The sequence below is a fragment of the Ctenopharyngodon idella genome, chromosome 13 (assembly GCF_019924925.1).
Source record: "Ctenopharyngodon idella isolate HZGC_01 chromosome 13, HZGC01, whole genome shotgun sequence".
In the NCBI taxonomy this organism is placed as follows: domain Eukaryota; kingdom Metazoa; phylum Chordata; class Actinopteri; order Cypriniformes; family Xenocyprididae; genus Ctenopharyngodon; species Ctenopharyngodon idella.
In genome coordinates this window covers 12,792,110-12,819,771 of record NC_067232.1, presented here as the reverse complement: position 1 = coordinate 12,819,771, position 27,662 = coordinate 12,792,110, and the positions used below count along the sequence as shown (strand labels likewise).

Below are 27,662 nucleotides of genomic sequence, written 5' to 3'. Positions count from 1 at the left end.
TATGATGGGAGAAATGTCGACATTGATCGATCTAGAGGGCGCTGTGAGTGTGAAAACAGAATTCAGCAGCACCTATATTTACCTGTTTAAGACCTCTTGCATAGGCCAGTGTGTTGTGAGCTGGACCAGGTAAACTTTTTGTTTGAGAGACAAAACTAAGAAAAACACATACATTTAAAGAATTAGCCAAATATACAGTGTGTAAATTACTAGAAAAGGTCATAACGTAAGACTTTACAGGTGTCACGTGATCGTAGCCTTTTTGTTCGCCATAAAATACTCTTTGGCTTAACTAAATATTTAGACCGGGCTTCTGATTTAGTATTTAAATTTAGACTTATTATGATATGTAATCTTTATTTAATCATATTTGCTATGTAAATTTGATCTATAATAATATTCTAGATGTAGCCTACCTTAGCCTATTTATCCGAAATTGTTAAAATCATTAAAAATGGCACAACCAATTTTAACTTTTGTTTGATCTAAGTATGGAAAACATGTATTATTTTGTTGTATATTCAGTAAATTCTTCCATCTTTTTATTATGAGCTATGATATGATTGTCACTTAAAGGGATAGTTCACCCAAAAATGAAAATTCTGTCATCATTTACTCACCCTCAAGTTTTACCAAACCTGTATGCATTTCTTTCTTCTGCTGAACACGAAAGAAGATATTTTGAGTTTTCAGAATTTTCATTTTTGGGTGAACTATCCCTTTAATGTCAAGTCTAATAGTAATTTTGCATATTATATGGAAATGCTGTCACCCTAGCTAATTAATAATATTGTGGCCTGTTCATACTAAACCTTATTTGTGTACATTAAAATGTTCTCATTTTCAGTTATTGTCAAACATTTTGAGCAAAGCATAGGCTATATTATTGTGCCACCAAAAACACAAATGCCAAGCTGCACTGTTTCATCAGGCAAGACTTTTGACATTATCTGGCTCTGCTTTGTCACCAGGGTGTCACATCATGAATAATTAAATCACTACTTTGTGATAATACATAATTCAACATCAATTATTAATGCTAATGTGTGTGCAGTTTACTCAATTGTGTTATTGACTATCAAAGTAATTTCCTGAAAATCCTCAAGGACAAGAATTTAATCAGTCCAGCTCCTTTTTAAAGGTACCACTGTTAAGTGTTCTTAATCTAAGCAGCTTTTTTTCAATATCACTGCTATATGTTTCATTGAAAACAGGTACTCACATTTCCTTTTCTACCAATTTGATGGTTTATATGCTCCTAAATGACTATTCCTCATTCACTATCATATAATTGCACTGATGTTCTAAAACAGAGAGGTTTTGTTTGTTTTTTGCATTTTGCAGCATGACTAAGCCTCTTAAAAACATAATGACAACTGAGCCTTGTAGTATGTCCAATGCATAATGTCATAATTAGCACCTATCACATCATTGTCATCATGGGACGCATGTAAAATAGCAATGTGATATGAGAAAGTCATGATGTACTTTAAGGTAAATAAATAATAAGACCAACCGTTGCTTCCATTTTCGCAGCCCTACCGCTTGAGAACTAATTAATAATTGATCATAGCCAGATGGTGAGCAATATGCAACAGGAGATGTACATGATTGCCTACATGTTTAATTGTTTTACAGAACATGTCAAAGCAGGACCAGTGTGTGGACTCTTGCAGTCTATCACGGACGTACAGATGTGACGACAAGAGAGGTGTCAGTTGTCATCACATCAGCATGAATAAGAGTTACCCGGATCATATCATAAAACATGACAAACCACTTAATATACAGTTCTGTCCTTGATATTATCTTACATATATTATTTCACATTAGTACATTTACATTTCAGCATGGCATATATCTTGACACAATGCAGAATGTCTATCATCACCTGACTTCACAATACACAAGTCAAACATCAAAGTGGATTGTGAAAAATTAAAGAAGTTCACATTGACAACCAGGGAGTTTTCTTTTGTCACACAGCATGTTCAAAAGTCATTCCACCACGCAAATTGCAGCGCCAGGTGCCCACGTAGACCCAAACGGGGCAAACCAATGTCAAGAATCATGTGTAAAAGTGAACGAGGAGAGGAAAAATTACAATTGAATAATTAGTTTGACACATACATACACACAAAATACACAATAAGGGATTGCACTTAACACCGTCCTGTCCAGGGTATGTCAGTGCTCTCAAAAAAGAGGCAGCAGGCATTCAATGTTTGATTATAAATCCTTCATCCAAAGTGTGTCCTCCAATTAGGAAAAAAAAAACAATAACCAGGATTCCCTCATTTCTTATCCGGACCCTCCTTTTGGCAGTGCAGATGCTTGTCTGGAGTTCTCCGTAGTGATGTGATCTTAGAGGTACCGGAGTTAGGACTGGAATCGCTTCCTCCTGCAGAAACAGTGCTTTGTCCCAGACCGACCCCTGGACCTGCTCCGGGCCCGGTTGTAGACCCTGCTCCCAGCAGGTTAGCTGATTGAAGAACGGCCTCCGAATGTTCTCTGGCTTTCATCCGCAGGGCTGCGACACTGGCTGTCCGGTTACTCTGGCACCCATATGGTGGCAGGAAGGAGAGGCCCATTGGGTCAGGCACGCAGCAGGAACACAATGGACTTCCTAATGAGGTAGACCGGAATAGTGTGTCATAATGGAGCAGTTAATGTCCTTTATCATTATAAATATGTTTTATTTCACACTGCATAGTATATAAATAACAATATAATGTGACAACACAAATGGTAGATTGCAGTTCTGACTAAATCTATCTATCGATCTATATTTAGAGTCAACAACATACAATAACTGTTGCATTTTCACCCACATCAGTTGCAGTAACAAAAAAGTAATAAAAATAACAGTGTCTATTTCCACTAAGTGCAAATAGCGTCCCTTGTTGGCAAATGCTATTTACACTAGCTCCGCCCACCAATGTCTGGTTGGGACACTCAAGTTTTAAAAAAGACGCACAGAATTCAGTAGTGCAGCAGTAGCGAGTAAAGCTCGCATACCTGGCGTTTAACGCGATCGACATGGGTTCAAATCCGCCTTTTGCCGAGCTTGCATTTATTTTTAATAAAAATGAAAATAATGTTCTAAAAGTAGAAATATACTTCCTAACGAGTGTTTAATAATATTAAAAGTGTTTATTGGGTAGGGTTAGGGAAAGGTGTAGGGAGGGTTTTTATTCTCCCAATTAGGCAGCATCCATTTAATAATTTTAATAAATATAATCATTTACACTCTATGATATTATTGCATCCTGTTAATGTACAAAAATACTGAGGTGCAAATAGTATCTGCCAATATAAAATATAGATAGCATCTAATTACTATTTACTCTTATTGAAAAGAACTGATACTTTTACATGGTGTAAATAGAATCTATCGCTATTTTCACCTAGTGTAAATAGCATATCGCTAAGAAAATGCTGCTATTGTCACTTAATGTAAATAGAATATATTGCTATTTTTACTTCGTGTAAATAACATCTACAGCTATTTGCACTTAGTGTAAATAGCATCTATCGCTAAGAAAATATGCTATTTTCACTTAGTGTAAATAGCATATAATTGCTATTTACACAGTGTAAATAGCATCATTGTAAATATCACCTAAAAATAAATCTATCTGAAACATTTGTGCATGTTTTCATGATGGCATCCAGTAGATTCTGGATCTTACCTTTTAAAGTTGCCACTTGTGACAAGGCTTGTGCATAAGTGGCTGTGTTCAGCAGAGTCCCAGGCAGACAAGATGGGAAAAAAGGTCCACCTGAACCCACCATTCTGTTAATACTGTGCATAAAGGAAAGAATTTGGCATTACATCTCTTTTGTAAAGCAAACAAATATTGAATGTAAAAATCACATTTGATTAGATGATCTACACACTTCTGCTGTAGTTCCATTGGTTCTTTCTTATTTCTGCCATGCTCAACAGGAGACTGGTTGAGGTTTCTTGCAGGAGGGGCGCCTTCACTCATTTGTTCTTTGCCTCCTTCCTGGTCCGAAGTTCCTCTCTCCGTTTTTCTCCACTTTGCTCGTCGGTTTTGAAACCACACCTAAAGAGAAAGCAAAGGATAAAAAAAAAAACAATGAGTAAAATTTTTCGCTTTTTTTCTCTGTTGTCATTTTTACTCTCTTTCATGTAATTTCAAACCTTCCTGTGGAAAAGCAGATGTTAAACATCTCCTTTTGTATTCCAAAGAAGAAAAAAACACACAGCATGAGGGTGGATAAATAAATGACAACATTTTTATTTTTGGGTAAGCTATCCTTTTAATCACCTCTCTTGAAACACATTCATATTAATTGTTAGCTACATACATTATTATTTGCACAATGCGCATTTCTGAAATGTGCTGCAGAATCTAACAAGCCAGTGACTTATGTCAAACTTCACGAACACAACTGCTGAGCATATGCAGCGAAGTTCTTGTATGTTAATTGAATGAAGGTCATTGCCTATAACAACATTTAATTGAGCAATTTTTCATTATCATTTTTTAATGACTTCCTACTGACAGTCTCCCTGCTTCTGAGAGAGAACCATGATGAAGTCGTTTATTTCTCTATTTAGTGATTGTTTGACAACATCAGATTCGATTAAGTCTGTGCTCTCTAACGCATTAATCATATTTGAATGGGAAAGGTTGCATAATGCAGCCATATCTCCACCGCCTGGCCAGCATTGTGCAAAGGTACAATGATGTGAACAAACAAAACGCCACACACATATAGCCGCTCTCTCCACATAATATGACACAACAGTTTACTGGCAGGACAACAATATTCACAATGTAATTGTGGCAACATTATCTCACCCTTGCACCTTCCAGCTAGAAGTCATGATCCCCCAGCACTGAATGCTCTATAATTGCACCATTAATCTCAATTTGCAGTTTGTTCTTAATGCAGCACAAGCCAATTGACACTTTAAAAACGGTGGGCGCCCTCTATACTACAACAAAACAGAAAATTTATTTCCTAATAATAATGTAAGTTTAATATCCCTGCATGCTGCGACCGATTCATGTTCAGATTTAATAATAGGAATCGGGTAATCCGATTAGAGAGAAATAATTTGTTTACAATCCCTAATTTACAGCAGCGAATTCCATTATCGCGTCGCAGTCATTGGTTTTAAGCGATAGTAAGATGACCCTGGGGAACAAAAGGGAAACTATTATATTTCCTACAATTAGATCTGAGCTCAGAAGGAAACCCAAAAGCAAATCTGGAATGCAGGAAATTACATACAGACACATTGAATGCAATTACATGTGGCCAACTTGATATTACCGCGGATGTTTTGCAAGGCCGCAGAATATGAAATCGGAGGTTTCAGGTGCGCGAGCTGTTTATAACCCAGAACATCGTTTTCGGGACGTTTGTCTTGTTCAAAAAGCACTGCACCCTCTCTCCATTTGCTGAAACGCGGAAATGGCAGTGCATCTAAGCAATTTTTATACCTTAGAGACGATGGCAAATTAGTGTAGAACATTACCACTAGTTAATTATGAATGACCGATTAATCAACCTAATCTAATATTCCACATTATGTTGATGTTATTAAAGCGCATCACGGAAATGACAGAGTGGCTTCATTTAGGCTACTTTCTTTGGCCAAACGTGCTCTGAGCGCTTCACGTGATGTATTCGTTATATCTCTGGATCAGGACAGTTGTGGAAAGTGTCTCACCTGAACACGAGCCTCTGTTAAGTTGATTTTCATAGCCAGCTCTTCTCTCGTAAACACGTCTGGATAGTGGGTCTGAGCAAAAACCGCCTCCAAAGCCTCCAGCTGTGAAACATATGTTTATATTTCTTGAATGTATGATTTATAATTCAGAAAGAAATATCTGCTTTTCTTTCTTTGCGTGCGCTGAGAATGCTTTCCATAGTGCACTGTCAAACTCCCTGAAATTGTTAAACCGATGCCTTAACATTTTAAGTAAAATTAAAGTATGCCAAAGTGGCTAAAACTTTGTATTTACTGATTAAAATGACAGGAATTATTGCGACATTTTAAATGGATAAAAACAAAGATGTTGTTCAAATGAAAACATTTCACAGTGTAGCCTATAGGCCTGCTCTTCTTCGGCCTTACATTTTTTCCAATGTCGTGGAACCCATTAATGATAAACATAAATAAGCAAATCCTCTTCTTTTTTGCTTTAGTATTAAAAAATACTTCCAGAAGATGATGTAGACATTTGTCATATTAATGTATGTTTATGAGCATTTACTTTACACACGGAATGCCTAGTAAAAAAACAAGACTTTATAAAACAGTATTATAATGCAAATTATAATGAGAATCAGAATTGGATCGGAAAATTTTGCTCCTCACTAACCTGTTGTAAAGTGAAGGTTGTCCTGTTTCTGCGTTGTTTTCTGCGCAGAAAACCGTCATCAAAGTCTCCAGAGGCGTGATTCCCAAACCCATTTGTGTTCACTATTAAAAACAGTTACGCGACACTTTTAAAATACAACATTTGGAATAAAAAAATGCGTTTTCTTATAGCCCTAAATGAGAAGGGAAATATGATTCCCCTCAGTTGGCTCTCACTTTATCGTGCTCGACCAGGCTAATTCACAGAGAACAGTTGATTCATTGTAATCTTCTAGAGACCTGAATGATCACTTTACACAATGAGAAACCATGACCAACAAAATGCCAGTTGAAAGGCATGACATCTAACATCTGTTCTCAGACAGACTGCAACAAAAAGTCTCAGCTGGGCGGCTGTCAAGCTCTCGATCACATTACCATGTGGCAAAACATTAAACACCATAATAAAGCTATAAAACATACACAAACATGGGGTGATTATTAAGTATATAAATGCATAATATGAAGATATAAATTACAGACGACGAAAAAGAAAGCGTTTAATTATTTTTGTTTCTGTTTTTAATAGTATAGGCCAATATATAAAATTAGTTTTAGATAAAACTCCATTCTTAAGTATAGAAATGAAGCATAGCCTACTTACATGTATTGGTCCTGCAGCACTCTCCTTCTAACTGTGGAGGACAGTGAAAGTAAAACATGTTTCCCGGTGCTTTGCGAGTGGAGAGAATATTTCACTCTGCAAAGAAAAAAATGGCCACACGTCAACAGTGATGTTCTCCAACTATTGCTGCAATAATCTGCGTTTTTAAAAAATAACTTTAAACAATACTTCTACTTCTCTGCAACCGATCTGAAGTAAAAACAAAACAAAAACATCTGTACCAATAGATGGTCTTTATGCAATCGCGATTCTCGAGTCTCCTGCTCAACCTCAGCAGAGCAATCGCACTCCCACCGTCAATCACTGAGCGCTCCAGTTTATCCGCTCTCGCGCACATAAGGAGGGAGTGACCAGATGTCTTTGTGACTGTTTAGAGCATGACAACACTCGCCTTTATAATCTCACACGTAATTGCAATTAATCAGATTTTCGTTTTCAAGTCATTTGGATAGGTTCTCCGCGCACGTGGTGGTAAACGTCAAAATTCTCCAAGGCATTAGGCTACTCCGAAAGTGTAACTTTAACTCGATGCATGCATATTCCCAAATCACAAACACACGCGGGCACAAGCACGATGCACTTTTTTTTTTTTTTTTTTTTTTTTTTTTTAACACAGTTGCTTTTTATATTAAAAATCTAGATGACTGTTTTTGAATTTAAAATTGGCTGTCAGACCAGTAATTGCTCATTATATGGGTTAGGGGTCCACTTTATACGAGAATCCACTGGCTGCGCGCTCGCAGGTCCAAATTTTGATTTTGTTCACAGCAAGGGGTCCGAGGATTTATTTCCCACTCTCGCGTAAATGATATGCAGCGGGACCCTTTCAATTACTTTTAAAACGCACGCGGGACGCCGCGCGCAGACACCGCCGCTCCTCTGCTGCTGGAAATGAGGCTCCGAGTAGCAGCTGAAATTTTGAAGTGCAGGACGGTATTGGATGAAATCACATAAACGGCAAAAAAGCAAGTGTAATGGTGCATAATTGGTTCTCTAATAGCATTACACAAGGATAATAGCCTGTTATGGCCCCCTGCACTATTAAGTGCTTCCCTGGCGTAGAACGTTTATGATATTAAGAGGGGAATATAATGATATTTTAGTTATTAAATGCGTGTAATTAATTTATGCACCGCTGAAAATAAAGTTGGTGTTATGATATCGTCAAAATGCATCGGAAACTGGGGGACGAGCTCTGAATAACTTCCTGACATTTGTATTATTATAGTACTGAACGGAAATATATTTAGATTGAGAAAACCTATAGATCAAGTGATTTCTACGATCCTGAGGCTGAAAGGGAGAGTGTGCCAGCTGAAATGAGTGTCATAAAGCGCTGTCTTTAGAGTGCACGTGCGAGTGAACAATTGCTGTTTTTAATTTTTAACTAACAGAATAATTGTGTGTGTATGAGGGCTCATAAGAAAAGAAAAGAAAAGTAAAAGAAAAAGAAAAACTTTCAGGACCATGGTCAGCGACAGGACTGCTCGCGCACAAACATCCACCATTTTAAAAAAGACAACTTTCGGTTAATAGACTACAAACGAATAAGTAAATTACTATTATTCTGAGCCCATTAACGATTTACATAAACGAAAAAAAAGTTTTAATGAGGTGGGAAACTCGAACAGACCACTGAATAAATTCATAAACTCTATGTTTTGTTTTCTTTTATATGGTTTCAAATAGGGATTATACAGTTAGTTCTTTTAATGATTCATTCGCTCTCGCTTGAAGAGAATGGTATCTACACAAAAGCACTATTTAAAAAACGTTTTACAATTGCATAAGTATTTTTGAAAAGCTTTGTTTTTCATTGCTGGGTTGCTAAATCGCGCTGACAAACAATATAAGACGAACACTCATTTCTGACACATTAACTTACAAGAAATAAAACCCTGTCCCTGAGAGCCCATGGCATTGTGATTAATGTGCAACAACAGAAAAATCATAGTTCTTTTCAAAATGAGCTCCAATAAGCCCCCGTGAGGTGGCTTCATTTAGTGATGCATTAAATTTCCTAGATCATATTAATAAAATGTACTAAGGAGTTGATGTAAAGGATGATGTTTATTGAGTAACTTTTAATGAATACATTTAATTGTTCAAATGTTTAACAGTATTCCCTAAACTCCATCACTGGCTTTACACATTGCAATTACATTAAATCTCATTTGTTCTCAATGAACAAACATTAAGTGGGAGGTAGAGGAAGATACTCTCAAGACATTAAATAATGTCGACTATAACTTTCAAAATCACCTTCATTTACTAAAACGTCATGTAAACAATTTGGCACCAAGCACCTTTAGGGTGGAAGCCCTATTTAAATGTATATTTTCCATTATTGCCAAAAAATTGGCAGCACTGAGTACCAATAATGGAGTATTTACAATAGTATCACAACAATATCATAGTACTGTAATAGTATTATAGTACAGTATATAAAGTACTGGTCTCATCAATGGCTACCTGAATAACACATTTTTCAGGAAATTTCCAAGTTCAAGTGATTTCCAGAAATTTTACAAAAACAAACAAGAGCAGCAAACAATTTTTTTTTTTATACAATAGGAGTGTTTTACAATAATATGTCCAATACAATTATTTTGTACTTTTTACAGGCAACCTGGAAAGCTCTAGAAAGTTTATTGAAATTAATCGCATTTACACATTTCATAATCTAAAAATAATTTATGCATCGAATCACCTGCATTCCCAAGTGTGAGGTACACGTTCCGTTTGGAGCTTCTCAGTTAATAGCTTTTAATATGCTCCGCTCCATTTACCTGTAGTCAGCTTTAAGCTTCCACATCCCTTCCTGCCCAGGAAGTCTGTGGAACTCACAAATATTTCTCAGCAGTTCTCTGAACACTGGTGTTTGTGTGGAAGTGAGTCTCGGGGTGAAGTACTCCAGGATCTCCTTGGTGCTCGCCTGGCCATCCACCTGAGCTTGGAAGGCCACAAAGTTTCTCAGGTCAACCAGAAGCTCATCGTGTTCTGTAGGAGTCGCATGCACGGCGGCAGACTGAGTCTCCCTCTCTTCCTCTTCCTCTTGTCTCTGGGGTTGATTGAGGTGATTCCTGGCCCTCATTCTAGCGAGGAGAGAGGATGAGGAGAGAGAAGCAGATTCCTCCTGTGCTCCTTCACCGCTGAAGTGAGCAGCAGATCCTGGCTTCTTTACCACTGACTTCTTTATAATATCCGCATCCTATATTAAAAAAAAAGAACATGAATGCTTAACAACCTTTATTATTCTATTTGGGGTTCAACAGGATATTGTACCCATATAGACGTACCTTGCATTTCTCTCCTGCTTTTGCCGTTGTCCCAGATGGCTGAGAAAGAAGTGAGTTTTTCTTCTGTCCAAACCTTCTCCTAAGAAAAAAAATGATGTTAAAACAGCCTTATTTTATCATTGACATTTTATAATATTATAGACACGTTATTGTTCATTTTCTGTTCAGTTTTAAAGGGATAGTTTACCCAAAAATGAAAATTCTGTAATCATTTACTCAACCTCATGTCGTTCAAAACCTGTATGAGTTTCTTTTTTCTGTTGAACACAAAAGAAGATATTTTAAACAATGTTGGTAACCAGACAGTTCTTCAAAATATCTTCTTTTGTGCTCAACAGAAGAAAGAAACTCATACGGGTTTGGAACAACCTGAGGGTGAGTAAAAGATGACAGAATTTTCATTTTTGGGTGAACCATCCCTTTAATAAAATTAAAGTAGACGTACTTGACTGGAGGTGGGGTTGTTGTCATAGACCCTCTTGAGAAAGGCAGCCTGCAGTTTTGCCTGGAGACCTTCAGAGCTCTCAGCGCATCTTTCGCAACCCTACTGGCCTCAGCTTCCACAAGTACATAGTCAGGGTTCGATGACTCCATGATGGAGTCATGCTTCATGACACTGTGTATCCCTGATTTTTGAAAGAGTTTGGCTAGAACATAATCATCACTCTTTTTCTCATTTTTTTCCTCTTCCTCTTTTAACTCTTTCTTGTACCTCTTTTTCTTCACCAGGTGAGAAATACGGCAGCCCTCAAACCTGGCGTCCTCAGAGTGCTTGCGCTTTTTATGCTTGCGCTTGTGTCCGTCTGAGGGTAACGTGTCCTTTTCTGGCATTTCACAGTGCTTTTTCTTCTCTCTGTGCTTTTGAGGGCTGTTCGTAGAAGAAAGGTCCTTACTAGTGCTGTTTGTCAAATGGTCAGCAATGGAATGAGGTTCAGTGTTATTGTTTGGTGACCCAGAAGCACTGTTGTTTGAGAGTCCGTTGACTGAGGTAGCGTTTCTGTTTCCTGATAGAGATGTGGAATCTTGATCTTGGTCGCAAAATGCAGATGAATGAGACTGTGATGGTCTCGAGGTCACCTGAGATGGATGAGAGGTCTTGTGTCTTTTCGGAACCTGCACATCTGACCCTGTGCCTATGAAATAATAAAGAACACAACAACTCAGAAGAGTTATGTACTGAATCTACAAAAAATATAGGGGTACAACTGCTTGACACTGGGCCAGTACCCTCAAACGGGTATCTTTGTATCTTATTTACCCCTAAAAGGCGCATTGTAGTACTTTAAGGGTTCATGGGATTACTCCAAAGTAATAATATACACCTTTTAGGGGTATAGTGTACAGTTTTAGCATTTTTTTTCCTGAAAGTGTAACGAAAATTGTTTTAAAATTATATTTACATTCAACACATATTTTCTTTGTGACATCAGCCAAATGAACAGAGCTGTTCTTGAAAAGAAAATATACTCAAACTGTTAACACATCCATGAATTACCTGCAAATATTGCACTGGTTTCTGTTCCCTGGGAGCCGTCAGGACTGCTCAGCGTGAAAAGTTCATAAATGTCGTTAGATTTGAAAAACCGTCTCTGCTTAGGATCTTTTAGCACTCGGTTGGTGAGAAACTGTTTGAAGATTTGTCTATGGAAAGAGACAAGAAATACTGTACTTTTTTTTAATCGTCATTATGATACACTCTAGCCCCACATTTCCTGAATTATTTCCTTTATAGCCTAAACACTGACATGCCACAATCTCACCCTGCTGGACAGTTTATCTGCTTAACAAATGCAGGTTAGTTTGAAATTGCAAAATTAATATGCGAACAATCCCGCTCTTCACGGTGTTTCGAAATTCCCATTGCCTCCCTACAAATAACCCAGTAGTCTACGACAGCCTTTAGCGACCAATTAGCGAATTTGTGTTGATATCTAATTAAAAAAATAATGCATTTCAATTACTGTCTATTGAGCTCCTGCAGACAGAAGTAGGACATTATGGATTGTAATAGTCCTCCTCACCATTACCAGCTCCATTTCAATGCCCAATCCCAAGAAACTAACCTGTGGTAAATCTTCTCCTCAATGGTTCCAGCTGTCAGCAGCCTGTAAACCGTCACCTGCTGTTTCTGCCCAATCCTCCAGGCACGCTCACGAGCCTACAGGAAGAGGTCAACAGTTCAGATCATTACTCCATGCTACAAGCTGAACATTTTGCATCAGGTACAGAAAGAACATGCATTCTGGATGTGAGATATAAGGCTTTGGCTGACCTGAGTGTCTGTGCTGGGGTTCCAGTCTGGGTCGTAGATTACAACCCTATTTGCTCCAGTCAGATTGACTCCCAAACCGCCAACTCTTGTTGTCAGGAGGAAGACGAAGATGTCCTTGTTCTGTAAAAAGGGGAATTAAACAACTGAATGGATTAATAAGTTGGTTCAAAAGCACCAATACCATAAAACACACCCTGCTATCTCATATTTACCTGGTTGTACTGAGCAATGAGAGGCTGTCTAGACGCAATGGTAGTGGTGCCATCCATTTTGAGATAGGAGAAGCCATTCTCCCTCACAAACACCTCCAAGATCTCCAGCATCTGTGTGTGTGGGAGAAAGGGTTTCAGACAGAGCATTAAGAACAGGATTAGTGCTAATAGGATTAAGTGAGATTAATATTACATGTACAGAAGTACCAACTGTGTGGGTTTTAGGTTCTCTCTGAAGCCAAATCTCATTTCTATTGAACAAAGACAGCTGGGTCCTGACAGACACCCTACAATGCAATAAGATCTCCTAATGAATTCTATTAGAGGGCAAAATGACATAATAACTTTATTGGTCCTTTAGTGCTGCTGCTGGAGATAGTGAGAGTGCAGCTTATCCATCAATACTGTGGGTTTATTCGCACTTCTTTACTTCAGCGACGGCCTGATGGATCTACTTATGTGAATTTGGCTGATCTTGTGCATTTTGTCTATCCTTCTTTTCGTCGCTCCTTTCTTACTGACCTGCCTGGATTGGGTGAAAAGCAAAACTCGGTGTCCCTGTTTGAACCACAGGCGCAGCAGTGACTCCACCACAATCATTTTCCCAGAGCGTTTCCAGTAACCAAAGTGCTCCTCCTCGGTCAGCTGCTCATCAGGGATGCCTCGGAGCAAACGCGGCCCGCCTGTGAACAGATCCGGGTGGTTGCATATCTTCCTCAGAGCTATGAGGCCTGAGAAGACCTAGAACCACAGGGTGGGGAGTTGAGATTAATACACCGGATGGATGTTAATACATTTAATGGAGGGAGAAAAACAATTCTCTCTTTCCATGTAAGAAATAGGAAACACAAATCTTAATATTAATAAACTTGGTTAATTTAATGAAGGTAATTGACCAGAGCAAAGTAACATCTCTTCCTTGAAGTAAATGCAGCAGTCTTTGCATTATATATGTGGCTTAATGGAGTTTGTGACCACATAAGAGGGGTTTGTAAACTCTGCAACCCACAGCTTTTGTCTGCACAAAACACATTTGGAACATTGTGATGAATAGTTTGTATAAAGGAGCTTTTCCTTGCTATGACACTTTGCACATAAAGAGTCAATAGATCACAAGGACTGTTTTGTAAAGCAACAAGCATCTTCATAGGTGTATAAGGCTGACAAATTTGCCAATTAAACAGATTCTGGTTCCTTGTGATAATTCACAGTAAAGAAAACTTATCTGTACATGTATTATAAATAGTTCAAAAATCCAGTTTTACATTTTTCTGACTCCCCCCCCCCCCCCCCCCCACTTCACATTGGTGTCAGCATAACAATTTGTGTGAAAAAAAGTAAAAAAATATTAGCAAGTTTGTATTAGTACAGTTTGACCTACATTTGCTTTTATGAGAGCTGCACTTGAGCTGTGTGAACTACACAAGACTTTGTTTAAAACCTGATGATCATGTTGTCCTGGGTGATTTGACAGAATGATCATTTTTAGTGACCAAGAAATAATGGCAAATCATAGACATTTATATATTTTAAATCCTAAAACTTTATTTTTAGGTTTAAATTAGATTTTGAATCCCAAAGTGGACTTTTGAATCCCACTACTAGGATTGGAGTATTCAAACATCCCACTATACATATATGAGAAACTCTCTAAATGTTTTTCTTTACACTCTTTTTGAACATGTATGTGACATATAATGATAGAGGATGTCAACACTCTCATGTGGACTGAATAAGGATTTTTACATAGTGGGGAACAATAGAAGATCAATTTTATGCAAACACACTGGTGTTTTACACATGTTACCCTTACATGCATATCTCCATTCAGAATTTGATAAACCTCTTTGGAGTCCAAAAAAGTCTGGTAAACCTGCCGCTGATCTTCCGTTAATCTGCAGAACAAGACCTGTTTGGACAATAAAACATTATAGGCTGTAACTGAGTTGATGTTTGGCTTGTAGTCAACATATATTTGATTATTCAACACTATGAAGATTCAATGTTTCAAGCTTGAATCAATGCTTTGGCTTTCTTTGGAACTACTTTTTCAGAAAAAAACCCCAATACGAACTAACTGGTCAAACTGTGCCTGAAATACAAGTGCTGTTGTCATGCAAGGAATATATAGATAACTAGTGGAGCACAGATTCACTTGTTTTAGGTATTGCATGGTCACCTGTTCGTTTTTGTCAGGTAAAGAGAGGTTTGCTTTCACATCAGCCTTCATTCTTCTCAGCAGGTAAGGGTTAATCGTGTCACGAAGAACACAAGCGCATTTATAGGCTGTCTGGACCTGAGGATTATAAATAAAACAAATAAATCCATTTGTGACAAATCAATAACAACATATTACCCCTGCAACATGAAAACAAAGTTGATATATACACTGATCAAGTCTTAAAAAGGGTAGTGACAGTAAAGACATATATAATGTTACAAATGTAAGGTTTCTATTTCAAATAAATGCTGTTTTTTTGAACATTCTATTCATCAAAGAATCCTGAAAAAAGGTCTCCACAAAAAAAGATGTGTTCAATACGGATACTAATAAGCAATGTTTCCTCAACATTAAATCAGTATATCAGAATGATTTCTGAAGGATCATAGTAATGTCTATGAAATTCATAGAGTAATGTCTACTTTGTCATCACAGGAATAAATTACATTTTAAGCTTTAAGCAGCTTTGGTGAGCATAAGAGACTTCTTTCAAAAATATTAAATAATGTTACAGACCCCAAACTTACAGTAGTGTACATGTGATAACTTTTTGCAAGCACACACACCAGCTAAAATATATTTGTGTATTTATGTTTTTGGCTAATTAACAAGCATCCACTTCAATACACTTTATGAAAGCCAAACAAATTACTGTGTCCTGAGGCATGTCAACAGCCGCTTGTTCTCTTTCTCTCCTCCTATCAGCAGATTGACACATTAAAGATTCATAAGAGTGCTGCTGGACTCCAGAGGGGGGCTACACTCTTTTATCAATAATGTTCTCCTGATCCAGCGTTAGGCCAAATGCCATTTAGCTGTAATTTAAAGGGGTTCGCAGATCAAAAGAAAGCCTGCAGTGGAACCACAACACTGCAGGGCATACAACGAGCCCAGATTAGGGCCCATTTGAGAGGACAAAAGAGAGAGAGAGAGAGCAAGAGTAAGACAGAGAAGCAGAGGTTAGATGTGTGTATAAGTCGTCATACAGCATATGCTTCATTAGCTGGCTGCAAAAGAGCTCAAGACTTCACATTTCCAGTTTCAGGACCTGTTAATTTTCATTAATTTCTTCAATAATTTCATTAAAAGTTTTTCACAATTTTTTCCCTAATTCATTTTAAATCCTGCAATGTGACAAAATATTTGTACTTTTAAAAATAAATTGGTCATAAAAGCTGCATGCGTAATTGTAAAAGAATTAGATATGTTTAATAGGCTCTTAAACATCTCTATAATGTCATAATGTTTCTTTTTTTTTTAGCAGAAACACATGTATGTATATATATATGTATGTATGTGTATATATATGAGATTACAACATAATTTGAATTAGTGCAGGACAGACGTTAGTTAATTTTTCATATATTTTTGTGCAAAGAAATACGTACTGCTTAAAATACTATGTAAATTCTAATTGCAAGGCTGTAAAGTCTTCTCTCATTTCTCAAATGAATATCCACTAAAACAAAATTTATGAAAGTATGAGGCTGGTCAGCAGGACTATGCAGACAGCTGGGAAAGGAGAGAGCACCATGAGTCAGGGGTTAGCTATCTACAACCATTTAATAACATTAATAATTAGTAAAGGTTTTTATTATTGGCAAAGGAAACATCAATAGCCTTTTAAAGCAGTTCGGAAATGAAATCCATAAAGTAAGTGTGCTATTAAAAAGGTTTCCTAATAATGGCACATCTAGATTCCATTCACCATGCAGCCATCAGTACGCTGTTAGAAGTTTTTTATATGCCTTTGAATTAATACAGGCACTTCCATCTCTGTGTAATATACAATGTGTTCTGCATTCATTACGCTGTTATATTTGATGTAAATTATAGGTTTATATACGAATAATAAGAGAATTTTAACTGCACTGATCAATAAGCTCTGGGTGATGAGTGGTTCACCTGAACTGGAGACGCATTAGAGTATCCTCCCATGGTAATGGGCACAGAGAACTGCTCCATGAAGACAGGCAGAGTCCCCAGCTTCCCTGGAAACACAAAGTCAAAGAGCGACCACAGCTCTTTGAGGTTGTTCTGCATGGGTGAGCCCGAGAGGATAAAACGATGGGGTGTCCGGAACTGTGTACGAAAAACAAAACAAAAAGAAATCAGTGACAATCCTTCATAATTTACAAGATGTAAGTTGATCAAGTAATCAAAATAGTTTTAGAGCTTACCTGTGCAAGCCCCATTTAAGATGGATTTGGTTTTAAAGCTCCATTAGCTTTAGTTTATTCAATACCAAATCAAAAGGGTTGCGAAATTTCCAATTGATTTTTTTAATATAGCGATCAATAGCTCATATAACTTGATGCAGACTAAACTAAGATCATTTCTAAAAGGTCTTCTAGCTTTACTTGTGCGTTTGTGAGACCCACAAGTTTTTATTTGACAGCTTGATTGTAAAATGAAGGAAAAATCTCTAAAAAGAAATCCACGGTCACCTGCTTGCATGCCATAGTCACCCCAGCGCTGGGGTTCCTAATCTTGTGGCCCTCATCCAGGATGATGTAATGCCAGTCGTACTTCTGTATGTAATCTTGCATAATGCGTATGTATGAGTAGGAAGTGATGAGGATGCCGTGACTGGCCACTATTTCAGGGATGAGCTTCTCCTGAAAATAAGGAATAAATAAAACCAGAAAGTAAACTCACTTGCACAACAATGTCTTTTTTGGCTGGTAATTAAATTGAGGAAATTGCAATAGGCTGCCGGTATCAGGCCCCTGGCGATAGCGTCTTCATCAGAACGACTAGTCTATACGTCTGCTTTGACGTCTCACATGAACGGTCTCAAGTGTGTTCCAATTATAGACGTGCAAAGCGACTAACCTCTGTTCCCAGCCCCCCCTCCACACTTTTTTTTTACTTTGTAGCCAATTAATCAGGTACATCTGCTCTACAGGAGTGTTAGTGTTAGCGTGAAGGCGGTATCATTAGGTGCCAACGCTGCATAAACGTTCCTCTGTCTCTCTCCCACAAGCTCTTGAGACCAACTCTCCACCTAGAGGGCAAAGCACGGACTGCCAGACAACAACCCCCATTAATCACTGTGTCAGGCAGGACGGGGAGGGGGGCAGTGAAGACCACTCACAGTAAACACTTCACAGCCGCCCCACAGCAGCTCCTGCTACCTTAGCTTTAATTAATTTAACATTTCCTTGGAGCCAATTCGACTCCACACACTAGGATATTTGCTGACAAGGGGAAAATCTCACGCTGGCATAAACGTTACAGGCCGAAGCGACACAGTTCATCTTAATCTTGTTGTCATGTTGCTTCTTTGTATGGAAAAGTTAGAGCGTTGAGATTACATACGTTAAGAGTAAAAAAACAGTTTACATTATGGAAGTCTCAAGAATGAACTCCAGCAGAGCGTGTCTCACCTTTTTGCTGGTGAAGGAGCCCGTGTCGTGGAGGACAGCAACACGGAAAGGAGGCCACCATGTGTGGAACTCCTTCACCCACTGATGCATGACTGTCGCCGGACATACAATGACTGTGGGCCCCAGTCCAGCATACCTATATGAGAAGGGAATGTGGTCACAACACTGCAGAAACTATGAAAGTTGGATTACTAGTTCTAGTATGTACTTGGTTATTAATAAGCGATTAGTCATCTGCTTTACATTTGGGGTAAACGATTAAATATCATTATATTTTATATATATAAAAAAGTATATTAATACTTTTATTCAGTAAGGATGCATTAAATTGATAAAAAAAAGTGACAGTAAAGAGTTATAATGTCATAAAATATTTGTTTAATTTATTCAAATAAATGCTGTTCTTTTTACATTTTTTTTTTATTTATAAAATTAGAATGATTTCGGAAGGATCATGTGAGACTGGAGAAATGGCTGCTGAAAATTCAGCTTTGCCATCACAGAAAAAAAATAAAATAATAATAATAATAATAATAATAAAAAAATAAATAAAACAAAAAACAAATATATACATATATCTCCTGAGTTGTGAATGTGAGTTTACAGTTTTTATTGAATGTGCTGCAATAAAAAAAGACAAAATAATGGCCTTTCTATTGAATTGTCATTGCAGGCTACATGTATACACAACATAGAAGTGTGATATGATTCATGAACAAATGAATCTTATGAGTCAGTTCTTTTTAGTGAATTGGAAACAGTGTAGCCCAATCCTTCACTGAATTGAATACATCAAAGTGGTTAGTGAATCATCATCTGCCTCACTTACTGAACAATTTACATTATTTTCAGTGATGTCATCCTTATTGCAAGTTTTGTGTCAATACCATTACTGACTGAATGTCCATATTACTTTTTGGAGAGATCCACCTAAAATGTTTTACTTGCAGTTTCACACATTAAACTTCAATGTGATGAACCCCATGAGCTTAATCCACAGCTGCTCTGGTTTTCCTCTCCATGTGAGTGTTCACTAAAGAAATGAACTGAAAAAATGCACTAAATGGCTTTAGGAGCATTACAGCTTGATATGGTATTCCGGATTGTGAAAGCCATTGATAGCGAGCCATAATTGAGTTTGCAAACAATCAATTTGCGGATGGGCGACGCCAGACAGCTTATTGACCAGCCAGGAGGGCCTCCACCCCGAGAGTGTACGGCAAGAAAAGCAAAAAAAGTAAAAAGGCACTACCTTAAATGCGTTTAATTACATGTTTCATGTTTAATTTTCCACCCTCCCCTCCCAACGAGCAGTCTCTCTTTCATGTCACGTCCTTGTTTCTCCTTTGATGTCGCCACTAAGAGAATTAGAGGAATATCATAATTGAAACGTCTTTAATAATTCACGCCAAACCTCTCTCCACCAGAAATCCAGCTGCTGAAATATTCATCGCAATCGAGACTTTGAGTCTGGGAGGGGTGGGGGAGACAGCTGACGTCTGTGTTTATGTGTGCTTGTGTTTATGAGTGTTTGTACACATGTATGGGTGCATGTGTGACTGGGTGGCTGATGATGATGAGCGTGTTTTGGAAAGGAACAGGCTCAAAGCACAAAGACAGAATGAAGAAAGAGACAATTTATAAAGAGAGAAAAGATATAAAATTCTATCTACGTAATTCTAATATATAATTAATATGCAGTATTTTTTTGTACTCTGAAGCGGAAAAAGATTTTCATAAAATAAAGTAGATATAAACAGTAAAAGTCTACAAGCACGTAGGGTCCCTTGCCTGTATTTGGAGCCACGTGTTTTTAGCTTGCTGTAGCTCAGGCCTGCCAGGAAGGCAATTATCTGTATTGTCTTGCCCAGGCCCATCTCGTCTCCCAGAATGCCTCCTGCTTGCTGGCAGTGCAGTTCCCACATCCACCTGACACCTGTCTGCTGATACCTGGACAACAAAAGCAAACGCTTTGTCACACAAAACGCAGCCACAGCACAAACACAAACACAGTGGCTGATGAATTAATCATAGGGCCATTATCACTATTGATTCTGGATAAATGGGCCATAAGTGTTGCCCAATTGATGTGCTGTAGAACACAACAGCCGAGTACTTATTTCTAGTCCTAAAGCACTTCACAACTAAGCTTTCGGGACTCATAAAGTTAAAATTGTGAGTAATTTTTGTACACATTTAATATTTGCACATTGGCTGTGTCCAAAAATTTAGGCAGCTGACTTGTTGCCTCGCTGCTTTATCAGGCAGCATTTGTGCATGAAGGCACCTTATGAAAATGATTTCGGACAGACTTCTGAGGTTACATAACTGTTTAATGATCTACAGCAAAATAGAGAGAGCTTTGTTTAATGACTACAATAGTAATTTCTCACTAGAAATGACATCAGAAGTGGAAAACAATGGTCAAAAACGTACATTTACACAAACTGACGACCAACCGCAACTTTCAGACGGCATCTTTATTTTTTAGCTTATCTGTCACAGAATGGAAAGCACAGGATTGTGGGATATCAAAGGCAGTGAAGGATACATCTATGCTGCCTTTAAAAATTCAATCAGATGAAGGTATCTCAGGAGACAGGAAGAGAAGCTAACAGTGGATTCGGACATGCCTTGATGCCTTCCTACCTTGGAATGCATCCTCCAAAGGCAGAATTTTTAAGCTTTCAGACGAAGCCATTGTATGTGCATGTGTTTTAAAAATCACAACTTATTGATTGTTTTCTTTCACTATGAGAGTATGTGTGATTTGTGTGAGCCATACTTGAAGAGTTTCTTCCAGAGGAAACCAGGCATTTTAAATCCTTCATCAAACTCCACTTCACTCTCCTCTGACTCCTCTTCTCCTGCTTCTCTCTTTGCCTGTTTTTCCCGAAGTCTTTGTCTTTTCCACTTCCTGCAAGAAGACAAAACCACAACATTACCACTACATTTTTAATGCTCTCTTCACAACCGGCATCAGCTTGAAGTGTCTTGAAGCTGCACATCATTACAGAACATTCACCAACTATCAACTAGGGACTACAGAATCAAGAAGTTGCTATCTCTAAGAATAAATCTGTTTATTTTACAGGGTTTTTTTTTAAACTTAAATTGATTGATTCGTTTCCAAATTATTTTTTTCTAATTTAGTAAATATCATGTAAAATAAATATAAATTTCATTGCAGCATGTGTTATTTACTGTCTTTAAATTAAATGTGATATAAGTGTGATATATATATTATATATATATATATATATATATCGGTTTTATATTGGCCTTCAGCCACCTTGCTATCTAAGATATCTGCATCTGCCATCTAAAGTATAAATCTGCGTATTTTATAGATTAATTTTTTTCATAAAGTTAAAATAAATGAAATGAGAAATTTTGACGTGATATAAGTGTGACATATACAGTACTGTGCAAAAGTCTTAGACCACCATTAGATGTTGATTTAGCAATGGTATAATGACCATATAGAATTATTTCTCAGTCTCTTAATTAGAATATAACCAGAAAATACAGGAAATTTGTATGCAGTATTAGAAGAAAAAAGTCCAGGAGGTCACACTAAATACTGATTTTTGCTTAAAGAAGCCATTTTGTTCTGACTTTTTTTTTTTCATTTTGTGTACATATTTCCTGTATTTTCTGTTTGTATCGTAATAAAGACCAAAAAATAAATATGGATGGTCATTAAAACACTGCTAAAACAACAAAGCTGGTGGTGGCCTAAGACTTTTGCACAGTACTGTATATCAGCTTTATATAAGATCGGAAAAAGGCCGTCAAAAAATCCATATCGGTCCACCACTAAGCACAAGGTTCAGTAACAGTTCAGAAACAAAATGGCTTGAGTAGCCATGCGGCATCATGTCAAAAATAGAAACGGGCCACAAACCGGTGTGGACACAGTGTCACGCTGAACGGCAGACCCCACAGAGACATTTCCCACGCTGAAGACTTCACATAACGTATTTGATTAACAATCTTCTCAAACTAAAACAAGTCTACTGCTGACATTTAAAATTTGACTCCGTTAAAGATGCCTCCTATGGGAAAGTCTGCAAGGTACAGTCAGGTACCAAAAGTCCCCGGCCTCGGTTTTTTAATTTCCTAGCCAACGAACTACAGACAGACAAAGACAGAAACAGAAGAGAAAGAGAGAGAGAGAGCGAGAGACCTTTCCTTTCCTCTGCCCCTCACTCCAGCAGGCCAGATTTAATTGACCCACTTCTGGCTTCAGGGAAAGCTACAGCAGTTAGTGGCAGTGTCGTCAGAAAAGCAAATTAAGATTGATACAGACAATTAGGAGTTTGAGCTCCCCAAGAAAGGTGCAAGAAAGAGGAGTGTAGGGAAAAAAAATCCATCTTCATTTGGGGTTGGTCCTGTCACTCCGCAATGAAACTGTTCCCTTTATCTGGGGCTTCCGAGACTGCACTTGTAATTAAGTCAAGACTAAGCATTGGTTCAGTTAATTATGTTTTTTTCCCCCCTATCCTCCACCACTCAGCATTGCTGCGCTCCACCATTCACATTTAAACCAACCAGAGCAGGGAAACTATGGAGAGAGAGTGCATGCCAACTCAATTTGCTTACTATAAATACAAATGCATAAATCTTGTTAGGTTTGCTTCCATCTATTTGCACGTTAACTCTGGAATAAATACATGCATACCATAATGAGAAAATATGAATAGGCATAGAATTTGCTTAGTCAAGGAACAGCAGCCAATCTCATCAGTGGATTAGGCTATCTGTTCTAGCATACATGCTAGGCAAAGTAACTAAACATATGAATGGCCTTTGACTGTAATGATTGTGACAGTTTAGGAAATGATGGATTCCGACTAAACGTACCTAATCCTTTGCCTGTAACACTCGATATCTCCATCATCTTTACATTTCTTGACTTTTCCGCCTTTCTGAGAGTCTTCATCCTCCGAGCTGCTAGGAAAGTACTCGTCGCTCTCATCCTCCTTTTTGGGTTTTCTGGTTTTGGCCTGGTTCTTCTTCTTGTATGGTTTAAGTTCGTATTCTTCATCTTTATCCACCCAGAACTCATCATCATCATCTCCATCTGGCTCCTCAGGATCTATCAGCTCATCACTCGGGACATACTCCGAACCCTCGCTATCTGACGTCTGTTCCCCATCACCTTTCCTCCTCCTGGCTCGGGACAGCTCCTTCTCCACCTTGGGCCTGGCTTTGGGGTGAGCCCTCAAGGCGGTCCTCTGGAGCTTACGCATTCGCTTTTGGAGCTTCTTATCTTTGCTGGAGAGGGATCCGTTCTTTTGCCCTTTGCCATGCGTTGTCTCTCCTGAATGCTTCTTGGTGATCTTCTTCTTCATTGGTCTCCTCCTGCTATCCGCTAACACGGCTTGGTCAGCGAGGTACTTGTCAAATCCGGAGTTCTCACTGAGCATAACCTTTCGAGGCTCTTTCTTCTCTTGCTTCTGAGGGATCCGTGAACCGAAGGGGGTCATGTGACCTGTGCGGATGAGCTCTTCCCATTCGGACTCCTGAGCTGGCATAAGCATGCTGCCCAGAGTGGATGGGCCTGGTTCTAACAGAGACAAACAGAGCATAGAGTAGTACCACTACTGTCATAAAAGCATATTAAAGCAAACACTTAAAGGAACAAGTCTGAGTCACACTTCCCATGATACAGCCATTCAGTAACATTTTGTTTAAAAGGTGTTTTTCATGAATGCATGAACAAATAAATAACCTCTGAAAACACCGAACATAAAGCCCTCCCAAATATTTAAACTGCATCAGAAAATGTATTGTGTTATTATAAATTGTGCATTATTTACATCCATTTTTAAATTTGACAATATTATGTAATATTTATCAGCCATAATTATCAGTATTAGAATTCAGTTCAACTGATCGAGTCAAAATTGACAAAATGCTGTGCAGTTTTATGTTTAAAAAACTATATATAGTGAAAATAAGGTAAAAAGACAAAATATCTTTAGAAAAAGGCACCAACGTTGCCCCTTAAAAAGTTTCTGGACAGAACCACTACTAAGTACCACTATTGGTCCCATAATAGCATATTAAAACAAACATCCAATATACAGACATTTTGAAAGTGTATAATTTATGACATATACGCAAAGTGATTGTTCAGCAAGATCGAAAGAGTATATGATGTTCTAACACATATCATTGATAAGGCTAATAATGTATGTAAAGCTTCTGCAAAGGACTGTGCTTCAAACTTACCTTCGTCATCCTCAATCAATAATTCTGCCTCAAGCTTCTGGATATCCTCTCCATCAAGAACAGCCTGCAGTCTCTTCTGCTTGGCTCTGATCTTTTTTAACTGCTTCTCCTGTAAAAGATAACAGGCTTCTGAAGTATTGTGTTGTAAGGGTTTCAAAAAAAACAAACAAAAAAAAAACAATGCACTATTGAAATATTACAAGTTCGTTTTTGTTATGAATATAAAGTCAAATTATATAATAATAATAATAATAATAATAATAATAATAAAATGGACTAAGCTTTAAAACTGAAATCTCATATACATTTCCAACAACATAAAATCTCTAGTGATATAAGCTAAACCAAGCAAAAAATGAACAATCCAGCATTTGCTTACCTTGTTCTCTTTTTGCCGTTTGACAGACTCAATTTTCCGACTGATGTCCTTGCTAGAGGCAGCATGAGGGGCTAACTGCTCTAAAATTTTGTTGATGTGCTTCAAAGCACTTGTACATGACCTGAAATACATTACAAACCAATTACAAAAGATGACATCACATTCCAGCATTCACACTGAGATTTCATTCTTTGACTGATATACATAATGTACAATGTTTCAAGATCAATAAAGGAAGCATAAATTCACCTGACATCATCCAGTACGGACTCATATTCTTTCTCAGCCTCTGCTTTGGCCGCAGCCTGGTTGGCCTCCTGAATGGCCCTGTCCACCTGCTGCAACACACCTTGCTCGAGAACATCTTGGTCATACACATCCACTCCCAAACCCTGCAGCTCGGCAGCCTGAGAGTTGTGGTCCACTGATCGGATCTCCTGACGGTTGATGTGGAGTAAGGGCTGCGATTTTCTAGGATTCTGTGACCCAACATTTTCTGGACATGTAGCTGCCGGCTCTTCTTTACTGCTTCCTGGGATGGAAAGGCCATTGTCTTCTTGGACTCCAGGAGTAAGGGCACTGACAGGACTGGACAGGGAAGGCAGGGCCTGGTCCTTGTTACCTTCTACTGGCATTGCTAAGTAACTGTGAATAAGGATGATCTAAGACTGTAATTTTGGATATGTTTCATCTTAGACACCACAGTAAGAATATTATAATAAAAGGGAAACTCTACAGTAATTGATAATGGCTTACATATATAGAATCATAAAGTGTATTTTTGTCGTAATTAGCTCTATAAAATGGTAAAATCATCTGTGTTGAGCAATCACAGTAACTTCACATAACAAAAGACATTCACAATAACGGAATACTATAACAGCCTCGGTTTTCACAGTAATACAATATCAACGCGACAAATGGATTAATTTGAAGAAAAAAATGTGGTTATATCTGATTATATCCTTTCAAAAAAATTTTTTTAAAGAGTGTTTTATGCAATAGTATAGGCTTTTGTGCTAAATGCTAACTGCTAGCATTTTTATTATTGTTTGCTCTCAGCTCAACTCATACTTTAAAAAAGACCAATAACAAACCTTGACAACGACCCGACTCTTTCAAATGATTTATTCGTTTAACGTGAAATCCATTAAGATCTCGGTTTAAGTCGTTTAGCTGTGTACTACTATTTAGCATGTGAACTTGTTATACAATCAATGCATAATAAACTGTGAAGGGAGAGTGTTTAAGGCACAGTAAATGTCACCGGCTGAGGAAACATGTCAAAATAAAAGTCCAGAAAGATCTCAAAGTGAAAGTGGGAGAAACCAAAGAAGACTATAGATATATAGAGTAACCTAATATTTTATGTTGTACAGAAATTAATCATTGCAAAAAGTTCCTCTGCTTAAATTTGTTATTTAAAAAATACATATTCAGTTAATTTTATTAGGCCTGTGGACTAATGAAGGAACACGGAGGTATTTTTCTTTAAAAGTGTAGAAAGTGTTTTTCTTGAATGAATGAATGAATGAATTATGAAAACACTGAACATAAAGCACTTCAGATTATTTAAATTGTATTAGAGCATTTAGTGTGTAATCATATACTGTGCAATATTTACATCTACTTTTGAATTTGACATTAATTTTATTGAATATTAAAAAAAGTTTATTTTATTATAGAATGTATTTAAATTGATCGAGTTAGTTGTCGTAAATTGACAATTTGCTATGAAAACAAATTCCAAGGCGCAAACGTTTCTGATCATACAGCGCCCTCTTGAGATCAGAATTTTTACAATCCCTTCCATGAATTCACCATAGAAACCCTGTTAGAACATTTTGATTTTTACAGTAGCAACATTAAAATTTATTAAGTTTTTGATATCGAAAAACTATTTCTCTCTTTTTAGTGCTGATTCAGATAAGGATGCTTGCTTTAGAATCAATGCATTACTGGTGAATGAACTGTAGATGGCGGAAGCGAACTGCTTGATATTTCAAACTCTCAGAGTTCAGTCACTACCTCTAAACTTCTAGAGCTGAAAAGGCCACAATCATCTCTGAAGTGCAGTGCTGTCATATTAAGATAAAGGAAAAATGGGTACGTGTGAAACCAACCAGCAAAACCCGCAAGTATCATAATTTTATACTGTATTTTCCAGTCGTGTGTTTTCTCTTTCCTCAATGGCCCAATGAAAGAATGAATGACAGTGTTTGTGACACATCAAAGCAAAAGATCAGGAAAACAACCATTCCATAATACCCTATGGTGTGCACAACTTTGATACTTTATTACTTATTTTCCTGATGATATCATGCCAGACAAATCCAATTGTTCTTAGTCCTTGAGTTTGCTGCCAGAGGTTTTCATCCATATGGCAGGTTTTCCCATTTCTTTATGTTTCCTTCCAAAAGGCTGAAGGAAATCATATTATATTTATGGCGTTTTGTCGACCTGGGATTACTGAGGTACTAACTGATATATCCAGTGTTTTATTAATATCCTCTTCTAAGTGTTTTATCATGAAATTGAATTCCTTTCTCTCTGCTTTACTTGCCTTTACTTTGCTATCTGAAGTTGATTTCAACAATGTATCACATGATTTTAATGAAAAGC

The 27,662-nt window shown here is 37.6% G+C and overlaps 2 protein-coding genes across 4 annotated transcripts; both read right to left on the bottom strand.

The window, feature by feature from the left end:
• Positions 1 to 1,585: 1,585 nt before the first annotated feature.
• On the bottom strand, positions 1,586 to 8,514 carry drgx (dorsal root ganglia homeobox). Of its 2 annotated transcripts, XM_051917297.1 has the most exons (7): positions 7,250 to 8,514; positions 7,008 to 7,103; positions 6,366 to 6,466; positions 5,711 to 5,812; positions 3,901 to 4,070; positions 3,693 to 3,805; positions 1,586 to 2,626 (listed from the first exon to the last, which is right to left on the bottom strand). In XM_051917297.1, the coding sequence occupies exons 2-7, from the start codon at positions 7,063 to 7,065 to the stop codon at positions 2,295 to 2,297; spliced, it is 876 nt and encodes a 291-aa protein (XP_051773257.1). In that variant the 5' UTR covers positions 7,066 to 7,103; positions 7,250 to 8,514; the 3' UTR covers positions 1,586 to 2,294. The 2 variants fall into 2 exon arrangements, with proteins under 2 accessions (XP_051773257.1, XP_051773256.1); XM_051917296.1 differs by having other exon boundaries at positions 7,008 to 8,514.
• Positions 8,515 to 9,079: 565 nt separating this feature from the next.
• ercc6 (excision repair cross-complementation group 6) lies at positions 9,080 to 26,296 on the bottom strand. Of its 2 annotated transcripts, XM_051917563.1 has the most exons (20): positions 26,138 to 26,296; positions 25,290 to 25,685; positions 25,041 to 25,161; positions 24,662 to 24,770; positions 23,288 to 23,993; positions 21,207 to 21,338; positions 20,213 to 20,371; positions 18,422 to 18,557; positions 17,480 to 17,650; positions 16,938 to 17,114; positions 14,991 to 15,107; positions 14,625 to 14,720; positions 13,334 to 13,552; positions 12,812 to 12,922; positions 12,600 to 12,719; positions 12,391 to 12,485; positions 11,823 to 11,968; positions 10,773 to 11,460; positions 10,328 to 10,406; positions 9,080 to 10,239 (listed from the first exon to the last, which is right to left on the bottom strand). In XM_051917563.1, the coding sequence occupies exons 2-20, from the start codon at positions 25,673 to 25,675 to the stop codon at positions 9,814 to 9,816; spliced, it is 4,194 nt and encodes a 1,397-aa protein (XP_051773523.1). In that variant the 5' UTR covers positions 25,676 to 25,685; positions 26,138 to 26,296; the 3' UTR covers positions 9,080 to 9,813. The 2 variants fall into 2 exon arrangements, with proteins under 2 accessions (XP_051773523.1, XP_051773524.1); XM_051917564.1 differs by lacking the exon at positions 14,625 to 14,720.
• Between the last annotated feature and the right edge of the window lie 1,366 nt (positions 26,297 to 27,662).